At 47.7% G+C, this 19111-nt stretch overlaps 4 protein-coding genes across 4 annotated transcripts; all 4 read left to right on the top strand.

Moving 5' to 3' along the window:
- Nucleotides 1–877: 877 nt before the first annotated feature.
- Nucleotides 878–2207, top strand: BROUX77_003500 (uncharacterized protein; the record flags this gene model as incomplete). Its single annotated transcript, XM_073748159.1, has 3 exons — nt 878–1039; nt 1110–1585; nt 1646–2207. 3 exons carry the CDS (start codon nt 878–880, stop codon nt 2205–2207), a joined length of 1200 nt encoding a protein of 399 aa, XP_073605925.1.
- Nucleotides 2208–5059: 2852 nt separating this feature from the next.
- Nucleotides 5060–6378, top strand: BROUX77_003499 (uncharacterized protein; the record flags this gene model as incomplete). Its single annotated transcript, XM_073748158.1, has 4 exons — nt 5060–5221; nt 5285–5760; nt 5817–6286; nt 6347–6378. 4 exons carry the CDS (start codon nt 5060–5062, stop codon nt 6376–6378), a joined length of 1140 nt encoding a protein of 379 aa, XP_073605924.1.
- Nucleotides 6379–12047: 5669 nt separating this feature from the next.
- Nucleotides 12048–13387, top strand: BROUX77_003498 (uncharacterized protein; the record flags this gene model as incomplete). Its single annotated transcript, XM_073748157.1, has 3 exons — nt 12048–12209; nt 12291–12766; nt 12826–13387. 3 exons carry the CDS (start codon nt 12048–12050, stop codon nt 13385–13387), a joined length of 1200 nt encoding a protein of 399 aa, XP_073605923.1.
- Nucleotides 13388–17258: 3871 nt separating this feature from the next.
- On the top strand, nt 17259–18578 carry BROUX77_003497 (uncharacterized protein; the record flags this gene model as incomplete). Its single annotated transcript, XM_073748154.1, has 3 exons — nt 17259–17420; nt 17488–17963; nt 18020–18578. 3 exons carry the CDS (start codon nt 17259–17261, stop codon nt 18576–18578), a joined length of 1197 nt encoding a protein of 398 aa, XP_073605922.1.
- Nucleotides 18579–19111: the final 533 nt, after the last annotated feature.

The raw sequence follows: 19111 nt of genomic DNA, 5'->3' as shown, positions 1-19111 counted from the left end.
GCTGTAATTAGTCTAGGAGGTTTGGTCCTTTCGCATCTAACTAGTTATACAGATATGTACAGATCAAGAGACCCTAGAAGCCAGCTCAAAGTCTAGACAACTTAAAAAATGGACTTGCAGTACGTGAACTAATCCTCTCTTTTCCGTCTCTGACCTTTCTTGGTGAGGATCTCGAAGATTTGCGTGAGAATCTACCTATTGGCCCTAATTAACCCACTACTAGAGAGATGATTGAGTCGTTGGTTTCTCAACTTCCAAGATTATTGTATACACATACAGACAAGTCTGCATACTACTTGTACGACGAGTAGGCTTTTCAGGGAAGCGAGGCGCGAACCACATCGTCGTTGGACTAGGGTCCTAGATCTTACATGGAGGACTACTACGGCAGGAATGTGGGATATAGTTGTAGAGAGAAGGAGGGGGAGGAGAGGCGGAGGGGAGGGGGTGTGGATGTTCGAGTGGAGACGGAGTGTCAAAGTAATAGGCAGGTATATACAAGCTGCACGATACTCTCTCAAGAATTCCATTATTAGTTATATAAGTAGGGTCGCAGCATAGCTTTCGTGCATGCAGGAGTGTTTCTTTTTCTTGGCTGACTGCTTCTTGTGGTACATAAACGATCTCAGGCGCATTCTTCTCGGGAACTTGACAGAACTCGGGTGATCTATCAACATATTTCTTTTTTGTCCCCTAACACTGCTACACGAGATCGAGTCGCTACTACTACTGTTAAAGCCTTGCGCAACTATTACACGAATCTGTGTTATCCGGAGACACAGGGAGAATCAAACCTATTGTTTCGCCAACCTTCACGGCTCCGACCCAGCCACACCTCAGAGCGACTTACACCGGCCAATCTGCTCGAAGAAGAAACATGGACTCCGACTACCACAACGAGCACCAAGGCGGCGCCATCGTACCCTCGATTTCATCTCTCATTAGCCTCACGTCGTTGTTTGTTGGCCTGCGGTTGTACACTAGAGTTGTACTAAGCCGCTCTGTATCTTGGGATGATCTGGTGACTATTGTAGCTTATGTACGTCAAATCTTGGATAGACTGTGCATGCTTCTGGCTCACATCGAATACTAATAACTGGGGATTATAGATCATTACTCTTGCAGAGGGTGTCCTCATGATCATTCATGTCGACCACGGACAAGGCTCACACTGGGATACATTATCACCTTCTGAGAAGACTACATACCTTCAGATATTCTACGGTACACTCGTGCTGTACTATCTTGCTCTTGGAGTTATCAAGACAGCTATTATGCTCCAATACTTGCGCATCTTCACCGGCCAGCTACGAAAGGGCACCATCATTTGCATGATCGTTATTGGAATGTGGAGCACTGCCATCTTGTTGGTCACCATCAACACCTGTCGCCCAATTCGCGCTTACTGGGACAAGTCCATCGATGGGTACTGTATCCCTAACCTACCACAGTGGTACATTAACGCTGGTGGCAACATCCTCACTGATCTCATCATCGCGATATTGCCTATCCGAGCCCTGTGGAATCTCCATCTGCCTAAGTCTCAACGCCTATCACTGATTGGCGTGTTCGCTCTAGGCTTTTTGTAAGTTGACTTTGACAGATCTCCAGTGGGCTTCAAACGTTTCTAACAACACTTAAACAGCACCTGCGCAATTTCTTTGATCCGTGTCTTTGCTCTTTCTCTAGACTCCGACCTATCGTACAAGAACATTGCGGCTGCCATTTGGTCATTTGCAGAGCTTTCCTGCGCCCTCATCACTTCATCACTGCCGACTCTTCGCCCGATTCTCTACCGCATCCTTCCCCGCATCTTCCACCCTTCGATTCGATCTTCGTCCAAAAAGACTGCTCGCGGCTCAGAATACGCCGGCTACGGAGCCAAGTCATCGTCATCGATGCCCGAAGACGAGTCTTCGCTTACAAAGCCTCCGAACACTTCAACCGACAAGCTGACGTCCGATTCCAGCGATATTGAGTTGCAAGGCGACGTTAAGAGATCAAGAAGCAAGCATTCGGTAGACAGAATCACCATCAAAGGCGTCAAGCCCAAGCAACATTTAAACTTGCTGCCCAATGATCACCGAAGGTGTTTTACGACAATCAGCGCCGGTTGTGATTCGAGAGAGACAACAAACTCAATGTCAGACATTGAAGGCATCAATGTCCGGACAGAAACTGTTATTGAGGAGGGTTCAAGGGTATAGATGGGTAGAACGAGAGAATGTGTTTCTCCAAGTTTTCCCGTCGAGGTTGCTTTCATCATTGATCATATTGTATTAAGGTATTGGTGGCGGGAGTTTAGGTTCGGGGGACAAAAGGGGTACCTCGAGGTTCTGGGTCTGCAATATGGGTGTCACTGTACATAATTAAACTGTTTTTTTCTCGCAATCATTTTCGATGTAGTTTGACTTTTATTGTACAGTGCCATGAAATCTCTCCCGAACAGATTCTCCGTGTTTTTCGTCTGATTCTAGTCGGGCGAGCGAGCGTTGTCGCAATCTGGTTACACGCGCATGCCGAACCACAGCCGCTAGCGTTACACGAACCATTCCACGGGGACTCTCGGGCGTATGCGACTACCCGGCAGCCACACAAAAGTTGCATCATCATCATGTAAACATGATCGATGGATGTCAATATGACTATCTATGTATCGGATGAAAGCTGTCATTTCTTTGTTTGGCTTTCGTACCGTTACAAGGGATGGTGGTTTCTGCATGCAATGCATATAACCTCTTCTAGAATGTCATAATAGACCTATCAAACTTACCCTCGGGAATGATGTTTGACGTTTCCTCGACACAAGTTGGAAACTCGGCCTTGTGTGTCTCATTATTCTAGAGGTTCCTCATATGAGAATGTCTGGAGTAAATCTACCACTTGAAATTGCTCGAAGAGTTGTCGGGGGGCGGGGGGGGGGGGGGGAGGCCGGGATTTGGACAATTGGGCGCTTGACAAATCACCTCGGTTCCATGCTGACTCAAACATCTCATCAATGGCGTCGAAGCCTGAACCGAAGCATTATCCTGCTGAAAACTCGACGTATCACTATACGCAGATACAACTCTCTATTCTAAAGCCTTTTGCTATGCGCCTGACGTGTAGCCTTTGCCTGTTGTCCTGGGATCCCACATCATGCATCTGATGCAGATTCAGTCTTTTTTTTTGTAGATGTCTGGCTAGAACATGTTGTAAGTTACGATTTGTTTTTTGACAGTGTTAGCAACACCTTCTCCGAATGCTTTATCTGGACTTTGAAGGGCGTAGTATTTGTTGTCAGCGACGGTATTGTAAACAGGGGGTTCCTGTGAGTTGATGACCTAAGTCTGTCAGAATTGCGAACTACGCATAAACTTCCACAAGTTGCACCTCTGACATTTCCAACTCGAGATTCACATCTAGATCTGGTCTTTTTTCTGCACTAATGTTTGTGTGCTTTCTTGTACAGATACAACTCGCTGCATGGATCACTGGCTCACAATATAGTTGGCCTCCCCGACAAGAGCCTCCTGAATGATAGGGCGAGTTTTACGAACAAGACACAAGATGCATCGCTTCTCCATCGAATCAGGCTTCTCGGGATCCCCTAGTTTGGACTGATAGTACAGGCTGGACCGTTTTCAAAGCCAGAAATGATTCTCCTCACCACAGAATAGATTCTCTAAAATAGCTTGGTGAGATACCGGGCGAACTTCCCTCCTGCTCTCTTGGTCGCTTTTTCTTTCTTTGGGGAACTGTTGATACTTGTCATGATTTGGACACAAATGATCTGCCAGGGGTCGCTTGAAAATATTTCGTTCAAATATTATGCTGCCTCAAAGTTGATGGTGCGTTGGTCAGTTTGTTGTGAATTTTGATGGCGTTTTTCTAGTGGTCAGACTCTAGAGTCAGCCTATTATCCAAGTAGAATGAAGATTCTCCAAGAAGCCCAGGAGACAAGTACCCTTCAAATATCAGATAACAAATGGGGTAGCTGACACAGGGGAGGTGGCAACATTGAGAGACTAACCAAGTAAAGATCCAACTATGTGAAGCGTACCACGGGTCGCGTCAATTCTCTGTAAGCTCCCAGACAATAAAACTACTACATCTTATCTTGTCTGACAGGACAGGTTAACGCAAGTAACGTGTGTATCATGCTCTTGTGTTTTTTCTCCTGAGCTCTTGACATACAAACCGGGCCAAGAGTGCTTTGGCAGCAGTCTAGCCTTGGCTCTTTCGCGCTTGCACCGATATGTGCACTTGTAGAGACCCTGAAAGTCAGTGCGGCGTCTAACCGTCCTCTAGAGTAAACATGCCGTTATTGAACGAATTCTAGCTTTTCGCCTATTGCCTTAGGGAGGATTTGGAATTTGCCTAGAAGTCTGCTTATCGGAGCTAATTTTCCTAATTACCAGAGTTGTAGCTGGACGCGTGGTCGGCTTTTTTCGGCTTCTATGATTGTTCTGTATATATATGCGAGTGCGTGTAGCTGGAGAACAACATGTGCATATTGCAGAACAGCCAAGGGTGAGCTTTGACAGTTGCACCACATCACCTTTGGACAAGGGTCCCAGACCTTACGCACACTAGTACTAGCTTAACGACGGGAGAGTGCGACAACTTGAGAGCGAGAGAGAGGTCTGTGTGTTCAAGTGGAGGCGGAGTGTCAAAGTAACAGTTTTGGACAAACAGATATGGATATACAAGCTACAACATACTCTCTCAAACAGTGCATCCTCGGTTATAGATATAACCAGTGTCAGGGCTTGGTTTCTTTCATGCAGACATGTTTCTTCTTGACAGTTTCATTCTGGTTGTGCAAAAGCGTCCCCAGGTGCGTTCTCCTGGGTAACCTGACTGAACTCGGACAATCTATCAACATATTTCTTTTTATTTTCTACTACGACTTCCACACGATATCAAAGCAATAATATTCAAGCTCTGCGCAACTATTACACGAATCTGTTTAATCCGGGGACAAAAGGCGAATCAAGGTTATTATCCCATCAACCTTGAAGCCTCAGAGCCAATCACACCTCGGTGTTATTTACGCTGGTCGTCCACCTACAACAACATGGACCCTAACTACGAGAATGAAAGCAAAGGCGGCCCCGTCGTACCCGCAGTTGCATCTCTTACTGCAGTTTCGACGGTGTTTGTTGCCCTGCGGCTGTACACGAGAGTTGCCCTGAGCCACTCCGTATCTTGGGATGATCTGGTGACCATCATTGCTTATGTACGTCAAATACTCTGTGGATGCTACTGGTTCACATCAAATACTAATGACTGGGGCTCATAGCTCATTACTCTTGCAGAGGGCGTTGTCATGATTGTGCACGTCGAGCATGGACAAGGCTCACACTGGGATACATTATCGCCTTCTGAACAGGTAACATACCTCCAGATATTCTACACTACTCTCGTCTTGTACACTCTGGCTCTTGGAGTCATCAAGACGGCTATTATGCTGCAGTATCTGCGTATCTTTACCGGCAAGCTACGCAAGGTCACAATCATTTGCATGATCATGATTGGAATATGGAGCGCTGTCGTCTTTCTTCTTTCAGCCTTCTCCTGTAGCCCAGTTCGTGCTTTCTGGGACAAGACCATTGACGGGAAATGTCTCCCGAACCAGCCAGTGTGGTACGCGAGTGCGGCTGGTAATATATTGACCGATCTCGTCATTGCGATATTGCCTATCCGAACGCTGTGGAAGCTACATCTACCCAAGTCTCAACGCCTTTCACTGATTGGTGTCTTTGCTCTGGGCTTCTTGTAAGTTCGCTTTGGTAGTACTCCGGAGATATTGAGCTTTTCTAACATTTCAATAGCACCTGCGCAATTTCTCTCATTCGTGTCTCTGCTCTTTCTGTTGAGTCTGACATATCGTTCAAGAACACGACTAGCGCCATTTGGTCCTTTGCAGAGCTTTCCTGTGCCCTCATCACTTCGTCTCTGCCGACCATTCGCCCGATTCTCTACCGCATCCTCCCTCGCCTCTTCCACCCCCTGACCCGGTCCTCCAATAAGAAGAGTAACCAGGGCCCGGAATATGCCGGCTACGGAGTCAAGTCGGCTCCTTCGATGCCTGAAGATGAATCACCGCTTACAAAGCCTCCCGGCACGTCAACTGACAAGCTTTCGGCTCATTCCAGTGATATTGAGCTGCAAGAAGACGTTGGGGGCTCAAGAACTAAAGATTCTACACATAGAATCGTCATTGATGGGGTCAAGCCCAAAAAGCTTATGAACTTGCTGCCCAGTGACCATCAAAGCTGCTTCACGACGATTAGTGTTGGTCGTAAGTCACGAGGGGCAGAAAACTCGAGGCCAGACAATCAAGGAATTACTGTACGAACAGAAACTGTTATCAAGCAGGATTCAAGGATATAGAGATGTCCAACGAGAGGGTTCGTTTCCTCTCAAAGGTATTTTGTTATTGGTATTTTTAATTTTGGGTTATGGTGAGGTATTGTTGTTTTTTGCGGCAGGAGTCTAGGTTTGGGCTACAAGATGGGAGGATGACTGAATGTTCTAGTTCTGTAATACACATCATGACTTTTTTCAACTTGAATCGCGATATAGGCTGTGAGATGACCGTCTTGAGGCTATCTTGGCTACTATTAGTTTATTGTTATGTAACAACCTTAACATCTTCTATGTTTCTATATTAGGGTCCAATCCAAACCTACATCGTAGTTATCTCTAAAAGTATAGCTACCGTCTTGTTCTGAATATTTTTTTGTTTGCTACCAATCTCTCCCGACTTTGACGCAATCTCATGAGGCAAGATATCCGAGGAATACATCCCATTTACTATAGATGCTTGGACTCCAAACCTCCCTACGCTATGCCACCATCGCCACCCGACTTGTTTAAGATAGAAAACCCGCTTGACAATGCAGGAACCTTTGTTCTGCGAGCCAGGCAACTTAATAAAAGAAGAACCCGTGCTTCGACTGAGGGCCCAAAAGCCGATATGTCGGATACATCACGGCTGGTTCTTTTTTTATCAATGTGTAACCCCGACTTGGAACCCTACCGATCACCCCTCTCTTCTTCTAGGGCATTGAATCCCTTTGTCCTCATGTTTCTTGCAACGTTCTAGGGCTTAGTTTTCGTCTAAGGAGAACTATTAGATGCTAATGACAATGCCTCAGAATGTCGACCAAAGAGATGATTGTTTTCGTTATTTGCCTGTTTGAAGTGAGCAGTGAGTGTCTTGACTTGGCTTGACTGTGTTTGATGTCTGCACAAATCACCAAGATCAAACGACGGGGTAATAGTTACCCATCAGACAACAATTCAACGCCCTCCGCTCGACACGCCGCATATTTGTTGTGATTTCGAGATTACATCCAAACCCCAAGCCCGCAAGTTGACATTCCTCTAACTAGTTATTAGTAGTAACTAAGAAAACAAGTGCAAAAAGAAAGGATGGAAAATGAAAAGAAGAGAGAACAATAGGAAACCTCTCGTTACTCGGAAAAGACGGAGGAAAGCGCACCCAGAGAGGAAAAGAGAAGGCAGTGTAGTACGCAAAAATCAAAACCAGAATCACGGAAATGCCAAGAGCAAAGAAAACAACAGCCCCGTCGTCATAATCTCTCTCTTTGCTCCTTTTCACCAGCCGTCCCCTGCAGTTGGTGCAGGCGCTACTCGGCTCGACTCCGTGGGTACGTGCGCTTTGTATTGGTGCACTACTTCACCTCCAGCCTATTAGCGGGATACTTGTGTAAACTAAACTGTCCTTCTAGAGTGGCTTCTTTACAAAGCTAGTTGCTCCATCCTCGTCTGGTATTGTCTGGCCAGGGCCCAGGATACAAGGGCTCGTTTGGCTTCTGGCGTAGTTAGTGGGCACTACTTCTAGCCATTCGGCTCGTTGAGCCGGACGTGGGACCCCGAGAAGTCGCGATGGCCTTCTCAAGCAGCTGGGATACGTGTAATGGCAGACAATTCTGTGGCGGCCTCGGAGTTGGTCGTTCTTACGGGCATTTGTTTGCTCGAAACGAGCCCTCGGGAGGGGGGAGGGGCTTCTCGGTTCGCATTCCCCAGCCCACGCCCTGTATACTACATTCAGCTGTGACTTTTTTTTCATCGGTGGGCTGACGCACGGGACATGGTGCCAGGCCTGACAAGCAAGTTCTCGGTCCCACATCCTCGCGTCGCCAACTCGTCGACGAGGTCGTGGCCAGGAACGCTGGTGTGATCTGGCAATCACCGGACACCTCCAGCAACAGATGCTCGCCACCTCTCCTCCCAGTCATCAAGTGCGCTATGGATTTCGTCAACTTCCCTTGCGCCGTACCGTTCTAATTGGACCTCTTGGCAACGCATTGCAGTGCCCGACTTATCAAGGCGCAGATATAAACTTCCTGCTTCAAGAGGAACGTGCACGACAGCCGCTCGAACCGCTTGGACCGCGGTAGCAGTACTAGCATCCATCAGCAACTTCCCGCAGGTTGCTAGACGTCCCGAACCACTCGCACGGATTGACACTGCCAGGGAAAACAGCCAATCCCACACCTGTTCGGCCACTCTCGTCGCAGGCCCATGTAGCGCTTGGGTCTCCCTAGGCAACTTTTGTTTTGGGTGTCGCTCAGCAGTGCTTTATTTGTCAAAGATATGTAGTAGCTCAATAGGTGTTGGGCGTAGTAGAGTGCAGTACATACATCGTAGAGTAGCTTACATGCATTTGTGGCTGTTTTGGACTTAGACGCGTCCCGTTTACCATATTCATCGGAGTCGAGAGCCCACTCCAACCACACGCCAAGCAATATCCTACACTTGGCCGGCTTCAAAATGGTGCTGTTGGGTGGGTTAATGCTGCTTTTCGGCTGAGTAGCCACTAGACCGGCAATCAAGCAGACCTGTCTTGTCCCAGTTTAGATTAAGGTTGATTTCTCTGCACCGCCTGTCGCCCGACTTTGCATTGGAGTTTTGTGACGGAGAGGTTATTTATCTTTGCGGCCCTTGCCGATGCCGCGATCAAATCATCATCTACCTGTCCAAGACTCATGTAGGTACTACGTAGATCTGTCATGAAAGGCATGTAACTGTAGGATAGGGGACACTAGGGAGCCTTGGGATAGGCCTACCTCCCGCCAGGGTACTGATGCTTCCCCCTCGAAGCGTTTTCCATCTCACCCACGAACAGGGCGACGTTTCGTCCGGTTAGAAACGATCCGACCCATTCGGCCAACCCTGCCGCCCGAGACAGTGGACTATCTGTTTGCCAGCGTCAAAGGTACTTTTGATGTCGTACGTGGCAAAAGTAGCCGTCTCTTAAAGTTTCGACAGCCCCTTTATCTTGTCCGCTAGGGCCAGTGTTGGGTCTGTGGCGTCTTGTGGCGGTACTGTAATGGTGTCGGCACGAAGAATGGGTTTTTTTTTTTCTTTTTTTTTATAGCTATACTGCTAGGACCGCCAGGCGAAGCACAGCCAGTTTGTCCAACTCTTTTCCAATGTCGAGAGGAGGGAGTCCAGCCTGTAGCTTCTCCAGAGCGACTCGACTCACCCTGGATTCGGGACGACTGCTAAACAGGCTGTTTTGAAGGATTTCAGGTGCTAGCTAATATTCGGACTATCTTGTAACAGTGCCGTCAGGTTTCGGTCTAAAACCTTTTATGCCATCTTCCAGGGGCTATGAGGCATGTCGTCTCAGCCGCGCGTGGTGTCGTCTGGTCAAAAGAAAGTGGAGCAGACCTCATCTTCGGTAACAGGTCCGAGCTTCCATGCTGCTTGGCCTCACGACTTGCCCAAGTTTACAGACTCGGCATCCTCTACCTTCTTCGGTGTATCCAGCAGAACTTGTGTCTTTTCTGTTGCCGTGGCGATTATTCTGTTTCCGGCATTCAAGGGGGGCATGCTGTACGTAGCTACAGACCGAGTCCATCACAGTGCCTTGAAGATGTCTCCGGCTCTTCAATATCTCCAACGCCCCGTTTCCACGCATCCTTCTTAGCCCTGAAGAAAATCGTTCGCTTAGCCTTGTACAAGTCGGCCAGTTTTCTTTCCTCGTGGGTCGACTATGTAACTCTCGCTTGATGTAGCTCGCAGACCGCAGCTTCATAGTCGCTGTCGCTTTCTCACCACCGCTTTCTCGGCCCCCTTGCCGACAGTATTGAGAGTGGATCCATACAGAATCCTCTTCATTATTCCTGTAATCCTTCCAACTGCTATCTAGTGTCGTCATCCATCTTGTGGAGAGGCCAGCGGTTTCTCATACACAAAAGGCTCGAAGCAGTTTTTGTCCGAGTGGCTCATCTTGTATGCTGTCATGGGGTCAGACCTCTGGGCGGGGAGTGAGCGTAGGTGCCGTAGCATCCAACCGATACTGTATTCACTGATAGTTACCGTTTCTCTTCCAGTTTATAGTTCTTGGACGCACTAATGAAGGCTTTAGACTCAAAGAAATTCAAGGGCTTCCTTCTACTTCTCAATCTCGCAGATCAAGTAACCAACTGGTATATCACATGGAACAATCCTGCCATCTTCTATGTTAAGGTCCAATTCATGACTAACTATATCTAAGTTGTCTCCAATAGTTTGGCGTTATCCTCCCCTGAACCATTTCTATTTGTATCTACTTTATGACAAGTTCTTCGCTACAAGTCTGCCATGCAACCCAGATGTAGTCTTGAGTTAGACCCTAACAGATATGAAATACCAGGGTTATCACATGTCATACATAAACAATAGCTACACAAAAATAGCATTGTGACCTCATGAAGTTGATAGGCGAACGTCGTTGTAATAATAAATGTATTAAATAGCTACGAACTTCCCATTTGACATTTGGTATGCAGTCCATGGTGCTTTGCATATGCATTCATGCATCCTTTGCCGGATGTCATAATGGCCCTATTAATCTTCCCCGGGGGCCAATGGTGGTTCAAAGTTACGTGGGCGTTGGCGACCTGGTTGTAGATTTGATCGGACTTCATGTGGTGCTTGGATACTAGTAGAAGGAAGACTCCGTCGGAAGACCACGAGACAAGTCCCCCTACTGGCGCAGGAGAGGCACTAACAAGAGGACGAGTCAAGTTGAGACTTATGGGAAGCGTTGCCACACAGTGCGCGCCATTTTTGATAAGCCCAAAACAATACATGTCGACGGTCTGACTGGCTGCCACGATTAGTGTGTGTATCACGCTCTCTTGTTTCTCCATCTCTGTTGCTGACATACAAAAACCGGGCTAAGTGTGGCTCGGCAGTAGGCTAGGAAGCTTGGTCCCTTCAATATTGTACAAATACATGACTCTGTGACTTTGTAGAGGCCCTGGAAGGTAGTCTAGCGTCTAGGCGATTTTTTAAGATGTATGGTGTGTGGTCCGTGAACCGATATGTCTGTAAGCTTTGCTGGGAGGTTCTGTGATTTGCTCGGAAACCTTCTCATTGGGACAAATTTGCCCACTATCATAGACATGGCCTTTCTTAAACTTCCGGGGTTAACCATTTTGCACGAATACATAGTTACAGCTACCTGGAGCACGACACACGGATATCTGAGGAACGCCAAGGGCGGGCTTTAAGAACTGCACCACATCGCCTTGGGACAAGGGGCCGAGATCTTACACATAATAGTGCTAGTTGCACGACTGGAGAGTGCGAGAGAGACAGAGAGAGGGGTCTGTGTGCTGTTGGAGTGGGAGGAGTATAAAAGTAGTGGTCTTGGACAAACACATATAACTATACAACATGGACGATTCTCGCTTGAGTGTTGGTTGCTTCATTATGTGAGTAATGTCAGACTTTGGCTTTCTTGCATCGACGATTCTTTCTTCTTGACTGTTTGCTTTTTTTGTTTCGCATATAAACGACCTCGGGTGCATTCTACTGGGAAATTAACCTACCTGCACTCGGATAATCTTTCAACATATTGCTTTTGCCTCCTCCCACCATTATACGACTTGAAGCCACGATTACTTGAGTTTTGCGTGATACACAACCCTTTCGTATCCAGAGACACAGAGAGTGTCGGGATTATTGTTGCATTCACATTTGCGTCCCCCCAACGAACCACATCTCAGCGCGAGTTACGCTGGCAAATCTCGAAAAGCATGGACGCGGAATACCAAAGAGAGAACCGAGGCGGCGTCATCTTACCCGCAGTTTCATCTCTTATTGCCTTGACGACATTTTTTGTTGGCCTGCGGCTGTACACAAGAGCTGTCCTAAGTCACTCGGTATCATGGGATGATTTGTTGACTGTCGTTGCCTATGTACGTCGAGATCTCAAGCTGGCGCTCTATACCGCTGATTGAAATCAAGTGAAATCAAACACTAATGGCTGAGTCTTATAGCTCATTGCTCTAGCAGAAGGCATTCTCATGATCATTCATGTTGACCATGGACAAGGCCGACACTGGGATACACTGTCATTTTCTGAGCAGGTAACATACCTCCAGATCTTTTATAGCACAATCGTCTTGTACACTGCAGCTCTTGGAATCGTCAAGACAGCTATTCTGCTACAATATCTGCGCATATTCACCGGCAAGCTACGCAAGGTCACGATCATTTGCATGATCTTGATTGGAATGTGGAGCACTGCCATCCTGTTGGTGATCATCTTCCCGTGTCGCCCAGTTCGTTTGTTTTGGGACAAGTCGGTCGATGGGTACTGCATACCCGACCTACCATTGTGGTATATTAATGCCGGCTGTAACATCCTGACCGATCTCATCATCACAATCTTGCCTATCCGAACGCTATGGAAACTCCAACTACCCCGGTCTCAACGTTTGTCACTGATAGCTGTCTTCGCCTTGGGCTTCTTGTAAGTTGACTCTGACAGACCTCGTAAACTCTTCAGCCTTTTTAACAAAATTTCAACAGCACCTGCGCAATCTCTCTGATTCGCGTCTTTGCTCTTTCTATAGGCGCTGACCCATCGTACAAGAACATCAACGCCGCCATTTGGTCATGTGCAGAGGTTTCCTGCGCCCTCATCACGTCTTCTCTTCCGACCCTTCGCCCGATTCTATACCGCATCCTCCCTCGCATCTTCCACCCCTTGACCCGGTCTTCTGCCAAAAAGACCAACCCCAGCTCGATATCTGCTGGCTACGCAATCAAGTCGTCTCGGACGGTTCCCGAAGATGAATCTCCCCTCACAATGCCCCCCGGCACGTCAACTGACAAACTTTCGTCTCATTCCGGCGATATTGAGCTGCAGGCCGGCATGGGAAGCTCAAGAAGTGGAGATTCTACTTATAAAGTCGTCATGGATGGGGACAAGCCCAAAAAGCATTCGAACATGCTGCCCAATGACCAGCAAAGCTACTTTACGACAGTCAGTGTTGGGCGCAAGTCAAGAGGGGCAGAAACCCCGGGGTCAGACATTCAAGGCATCAATGTGCGAACAGAAACTGTTATCAAGAAGGATCCAAGGATATAGAGGAGTTCAACGAGGGCTTTCGTTTCCTCTCCAAGTCATTTTGTTATTTGAATTGCTCATCATAGGGAGGCTAGCACTGTCATAATTTAGTTACACAAACGTCGCACCAATCATTTCATAAAAAATAGTTTACGACATAAGAGTTGCATCATGACCACATGAATCAAACGAGTGAATGTCAATGTTATTATCCATGTGTCCAATGAAAGCAGGAATCTTCCTGTCTCTTACTATAGATACATCCCATGGTGTTTTGTGCATTCACGTAGCCCTTTCTCGAATGACAATGTACCGATTCATCCTGTCCCAGTGGCTCAAAGTTGAGTCGGTGCTAGTGAAGTGGTTGTGGGTTTGATTGAACTTGGTCGAGGGCTAGTTCCTTGAGCTAGCTCGCTGAATCGTTCCTTTCAAGGGATACCCGTGATTTTTCAGAGTTGAATACTACTCTTTACGTGAAAGAATTACTTTAAACGAGATTTCCCAGTGCTTCTTCAGCCATTCAAGATGGCTGGTTACGCAGAAACAATTGACACGTGCTTTAAGCGCACACTCAGGGATGCTAAGTAGGTATCATAAACCATGGAGAAGACAATTGGTTGTTTCGAGAACGCCGACTTGGAAGTTCAAGATCCGAAGGGAGAGTACTGACAAAAGCCAAGAATAACGGGGGAAGAAAAGGTCCAAAAACTAAACGACATTCCCAACCAGGCCCTGAGGCTAGCATGAGAAGGTTTAAGAGAACAGTTCACGATACTTTCCCCAATTTTGTATTAAGAGGGCTCGTTATCTCCAGCCCTTCAAGACTGGCTGCCTGGTACCAATTCACAAACCAGCAAAGGCCCGAGATTATTCAGATTAATCTCATTACTCCAGGCGCTTGGAAGAGCTCTAAAATGACTAATGGAAAATAGATCAGCTAGGGGGGACATCGCAAAAAACGAGATCCACCCGTCTATGCGGGAGTAGTGCCACAAAAAGCGGCTACAGATCTGATCCTGTCCTTGGTGACTGAAGTGAGACACGCGTAGAAACAAAAGAATCATAAGTTAGGTGGGATTTATGCCCAAACTCGATATCAAGGGAGCATTTGATACGGCTAACACGAACAAAATGGCCAAAAATGTTTGTGGAACAGGTGTGGCCAACAGCATATCGTGACTAGATGAATCTCTTCCCGGAAAACAGAAGAGCAAGGATGACTGTAGACCACTAGCTCTCGCCAGCAGGGCTTCTCCCGGGGACGTTACCTTAGGAATCGCCAGTCTCGCCACTACTTTTCAAGCTCTTTATGTGCCCCCTGTACCGCATTCAGATACTTGGAGGATATGGAGATAACAATTGTCTATTGACAACCGGACCGAACTTATGGGAGACAATAACTTTTGAACGGGATTTTCAGAGAGCCGAAAATTGGTGCCAAGCGAAAACGCCACTCACACACTTTAACTGGAAGGGCACAGGCGGACCAGTAGTTAGAGTGTTAGACGGATCCGAAGCCATAGGGTATATATTGCCAACGCCATTGACAAAAGAACTGACTAGATACTCAGATGAGTCCAAGGCTTCGAAACGATACGCCAGTTCGGTATGGGTGGTGATCAAGCAAGCGAAAGCGCTAGCGGCGGGTAAACCGTATCCGAGGAGCGGGACAGAAGCTTCGGAGGCAGAAACAATCGCTGCGAGACACGCTGTAGCCGAAGCAGCGAAAGCCACTACAGACGGACGTCATCCGTCTGGACATCCACAGCGTGGGGGACAGGTTGAACGCCAAGCTCCTAGATTAGGGCGCCTCTCAAGAAGCCATCAATGGAGCAAAGGAAGTAATTCAGAAGTGGAAATAGAGACGCGCGGGATGAATCTGAGAAGTGAGGTGGAGGGTACCTGGCCACAGAAACATCCCTAGAAACGAACGAGCAGACCAAGTAGCCAAAGAAGCCATAGTCGAGGAGACAGCCTGAGCCACTCTGTTATAGACCCTGGCAGTCCTGAAACGACAGCGCTGATTGGAGCCCCGGAGTTACACGCTGGAACTGGTCGATGCTGCAAAAGCACTGAGCGGAAGCCGGAGAGACTTGTGCTATGGAAAGTTATGACCGGAAGGCAGAACCGTGTTAGCGTGGGCAAATTCTCCGTGACAAGGACGCGGCACGGAGACCTAGCCGAGCGTCTCACCCGCTTGGGTCACGACACCCCGCTAGGCTGCGAGAGGCGTGGGGCCGAGAAGGACGGGCCACATGTCTGGGCCTGCCAGGACCTGCAGAAGAAGTCAGGTTCAGCAGATCATGGGTAGCTAGAACGCCTCTTGGGGATGCCACGAGGGACAAGGTCGTTGGTCAGTAGAGTCGATAAAAAGGAACAGAGGAGCCTGAAGACGCCACGCATAACCAACCCGACGTGGGCGGCCAAGAGGGCCGTGTCATTTTCTGCTTTTTTTTTTTCTGTATTTGACCTCATCTTGCATTTTACTGGGACCGTCAAAGTGACTTGCGGGTCGCTTTGGACGCTATAAGCCTCCGTATTCCAAGTGATCTTTTCTTCTCGCTCAGGCAAAGGCCTGGGCACTTCATAGTCTTGACCCTTTCTCACGAGTGGATTAGCCGCGGGTGGGTGACGCCTATTCGGCCAGTACACCCTGGCCCATGGAGTTAAAACAGGCGAGGAGAACAAAAGAGTTAGCGTACTGTACAAATGGAACGGAGACCTGACAAGACGCCCATGTTACAACTACGCCCCATGATAAAGGATTAGCAATGTAACTGGCGCAGGGGAAGTGGCAATAGAGGCTAGCTAAGTGAAGATTTATGTAAAGCGTCGCCACTCAGTTCGACGCCAACTCTCGAGAAGGCCTAAAACAAAAACATGTGTACCCACTCCCACTGTCTGACCGGCTACCACGATTGCTAGTAGCTCTGTGTATTACACTCTCTTAGTTGTCCATCTGTGCTCCTTACACGTGAACCGAGCCAAGAGTGGTTTAGCGTTGGCCGAGGCTTGGTCCTTTCGCACTTATACAAACATGTATGTACGCTTGAAGAGACCCTGGAGTCTGTGCGGCGTCTAAGCAACCTGAAGGATGAATACGCGATTCGTAGACAAGCTGGCTTTTTCGCCTATACCCTTTTCCTAGGAGGTTCTGGGAGCGGCCTGGGTATCTATTTGTAGAAAGATAATGACCCAGTGCCAAACACAAGAGTGCTCTGTTGGTTTCAATTTTCTGCATTGTTTTATACAGGTACATTAAAGTGCGTGTGCCTGTAGCACTACAAGCAAGTATCTCTGACATTTTAAAGAAGCCCAAGGGTGAGCCTTGCGAGTTGCGCCGCATCTCCGTAGAGCAAGGGCACTAGATCTTACATGTACTAGTTGGTTAGTTAGTGCTAACTAGCTAGCTGCACGACGGCGGAAGAGTGGGATGGATTCGTGAAGAGAGGGAGGGGTGTACGCGTGCGTATGAGTGCGTGTGTTCATATAGAGACCGAGTGTCAAAGTAATGGCCCTGCATAGACAGATATAAAAGCTACTCCAGACGGCCGGCAGCGTTGTATTCTCAATCACATAGTTACCTGCAGTGAGGGCTTGGCTTTCTTGCATGCAGGCGTGTCTCCTTGGCTGTCTTCTTCTGTTGCACATAAACAACCTTGGGCGCACTCGACTGACTGGCTCGAACATTCTTTCGACATATTGCTTTTGTTTTCTACTACCCCCCCCCCCCCCCCATACGATACCAAGTTCCGACTACTCGAGCTTTGTGTGATACCCAAGTCTGCGGAGACACGAAGAACAAATAATACTGGGTGTATTTTTCCACCAATCTTTGTGCCCCAAACCAATCATAACTCGGCGTGATTCACGCTGCTCAATCTCGCAAAACATGAACTCCGACCACCTAAAAGCGGACAGAAGCGGTCCCATCATCCCGGCGGTGTCGGCCCTTATTGCCGTGACGACATTGTTTGTTGGCCTGCGGCTGTACACAAGAGCTGTCCTAAGCCACTCCATGTCATGGGATGACCTGTTGACTGTCGTTGCCTATGTACGTCGAGATGTTGAATCAGTGGTTTATACGATTGAAACCAAGTACTAACACCCACGGCTTGTAGTTTGTTACGCTTGCAGAGGGCATTGTCATGATTATTCATGTTGACCATGGACAAGGCCTGCACTGGGATACACTATCAGCTTCTCAGCAGGAAACATACCTCCTGATCTTCTACATCACCATTTTCTTGTACACTCTAGCTCTTGGAATCATCAAGACAGCCATTCTACTGCAGTACCTGCGTATCTTCACCGGCCAGCTGCGCAAGGTCACAATCATTTGCATGATCTTGATTGGAATGTGGAGCACTGCCATCTTGTTGGTGGTCATCTTCCCGTGTCGCCCAGTTCGTTTGTTCTGGGACAAGTCCATCGATGGGCACTGTATCCCTAACCTACCACAGTGGTATATTAACTCTGGCGGCAATATCCTGACCGATCTCGTCATCACAATCTTGCCTATCCGAGTCTTATGGAAGCTACAGCTACCCCGGTCTCAACGCTTCTCACTGATTGCTGTCTTTGCTTTGGGCTTTTTGTAAGTTGATTCTGCTAGACCTCCGGAGACCTTGAGCTTTTCTAACATTTCAACAGCACCTGTGCGATTTCTTTGATTCGTGTCTTTGCCCTTTCTGTAACCTCTGACCCATCGTACGAGAACATCAACGCCGCCATCTGGTCCTTTGCAGAGCTTTCCTGCGCCCTCATCACTTCGTCTCTGCCGACCCTTCGCCCGATTCTCTACCGCATCCTCCCTCGCATCTTCCACCCCCTGACCCGGTCTTCCAATAAGAAGAGCAACCACGGCTCGGAATCTGCTGGCTACGCTATCAAGTCGTCTCGGACCATGCCTGAAGATGAATCGCCGCTCACAAAGCCTCCCAGCACTTCGACTGACAAGCTGACGACCCATTCCAGCGACATTGAGCTGCAGGGCGACATGAAGAGCTCAACCAAAGTTTCTACCGAAAGAGTCGTCGTTCATGCCATCAAGCCCAAGAAGCACTTAATTTTACCGACTAGTAACCAACAAAGCTGCTTCACGACAATCAGTGCTGGGTGTGATTCAAATGGGGCAACAAACTCCATGTCAGACATTGAAGGCATCAATGTCCGAACGGAAACCGTTATTGAGGAGGATTCGAGATTATAGAGGTACACAACAAAAATGTACGTTTCTTGATCAAATCAAGTCATTTTGTTATTTAAAATCTCCATAATCATGGGTTATTTTGACATTTTAATTTTTCTTTTGGTAGCGGGTGTTTGGGTTTGGGCTACAAGAAGGATAACCGGAGGTTCTAGTTTTGCAATATACTCCATCGTTTTCACTTCATGCAACTAATGTCGAAGCTATTTTGATCTTCATTTAAGATTGGCAGGATATAAACCCTATTGTATCCCATGCCAGGGTTGGCCTCCTGACTACATCTGACTTTCTCCAAACTTTGGCGCTATCTCCCCCTGACTTTTCCTGTTTGCGACTACTCTATTATGGGTTCGCCACAATCCTACGCTGCAAGACATCCTAAGGAAACATTCTGTGCACTATAGAAGCTAGGACTAGTTATTAGGTGATGTCTCTCATTGTCCGTCTCCATTCCCAGATTGTCCACTAGAGTGGAATCTGCTCAATTTTACAATATGTTTTTTTTTCTCCATCCCAAAAAAATCAGGTCTTGTTAA

Source organism: Berkeleyomyces rouxiae (assembly GCF_048999995.1).
Source record: "Berkeleyomyces rouxiae strain 22BRR77 chromosome Unknown BrBRR77_ptg000003l, whole genome shotgun sequence".
Lineage (NCBI taxonomy): Eukaryota > Fungi > Ascomycota > Sordariomycetes > Microascales > Ceratocystidaceae > Berkeleyomyces > Berkeleyomyces rouxiae.
This window is presented reverse-complemented; position numbering and strand designations above follow the sequence as displayed.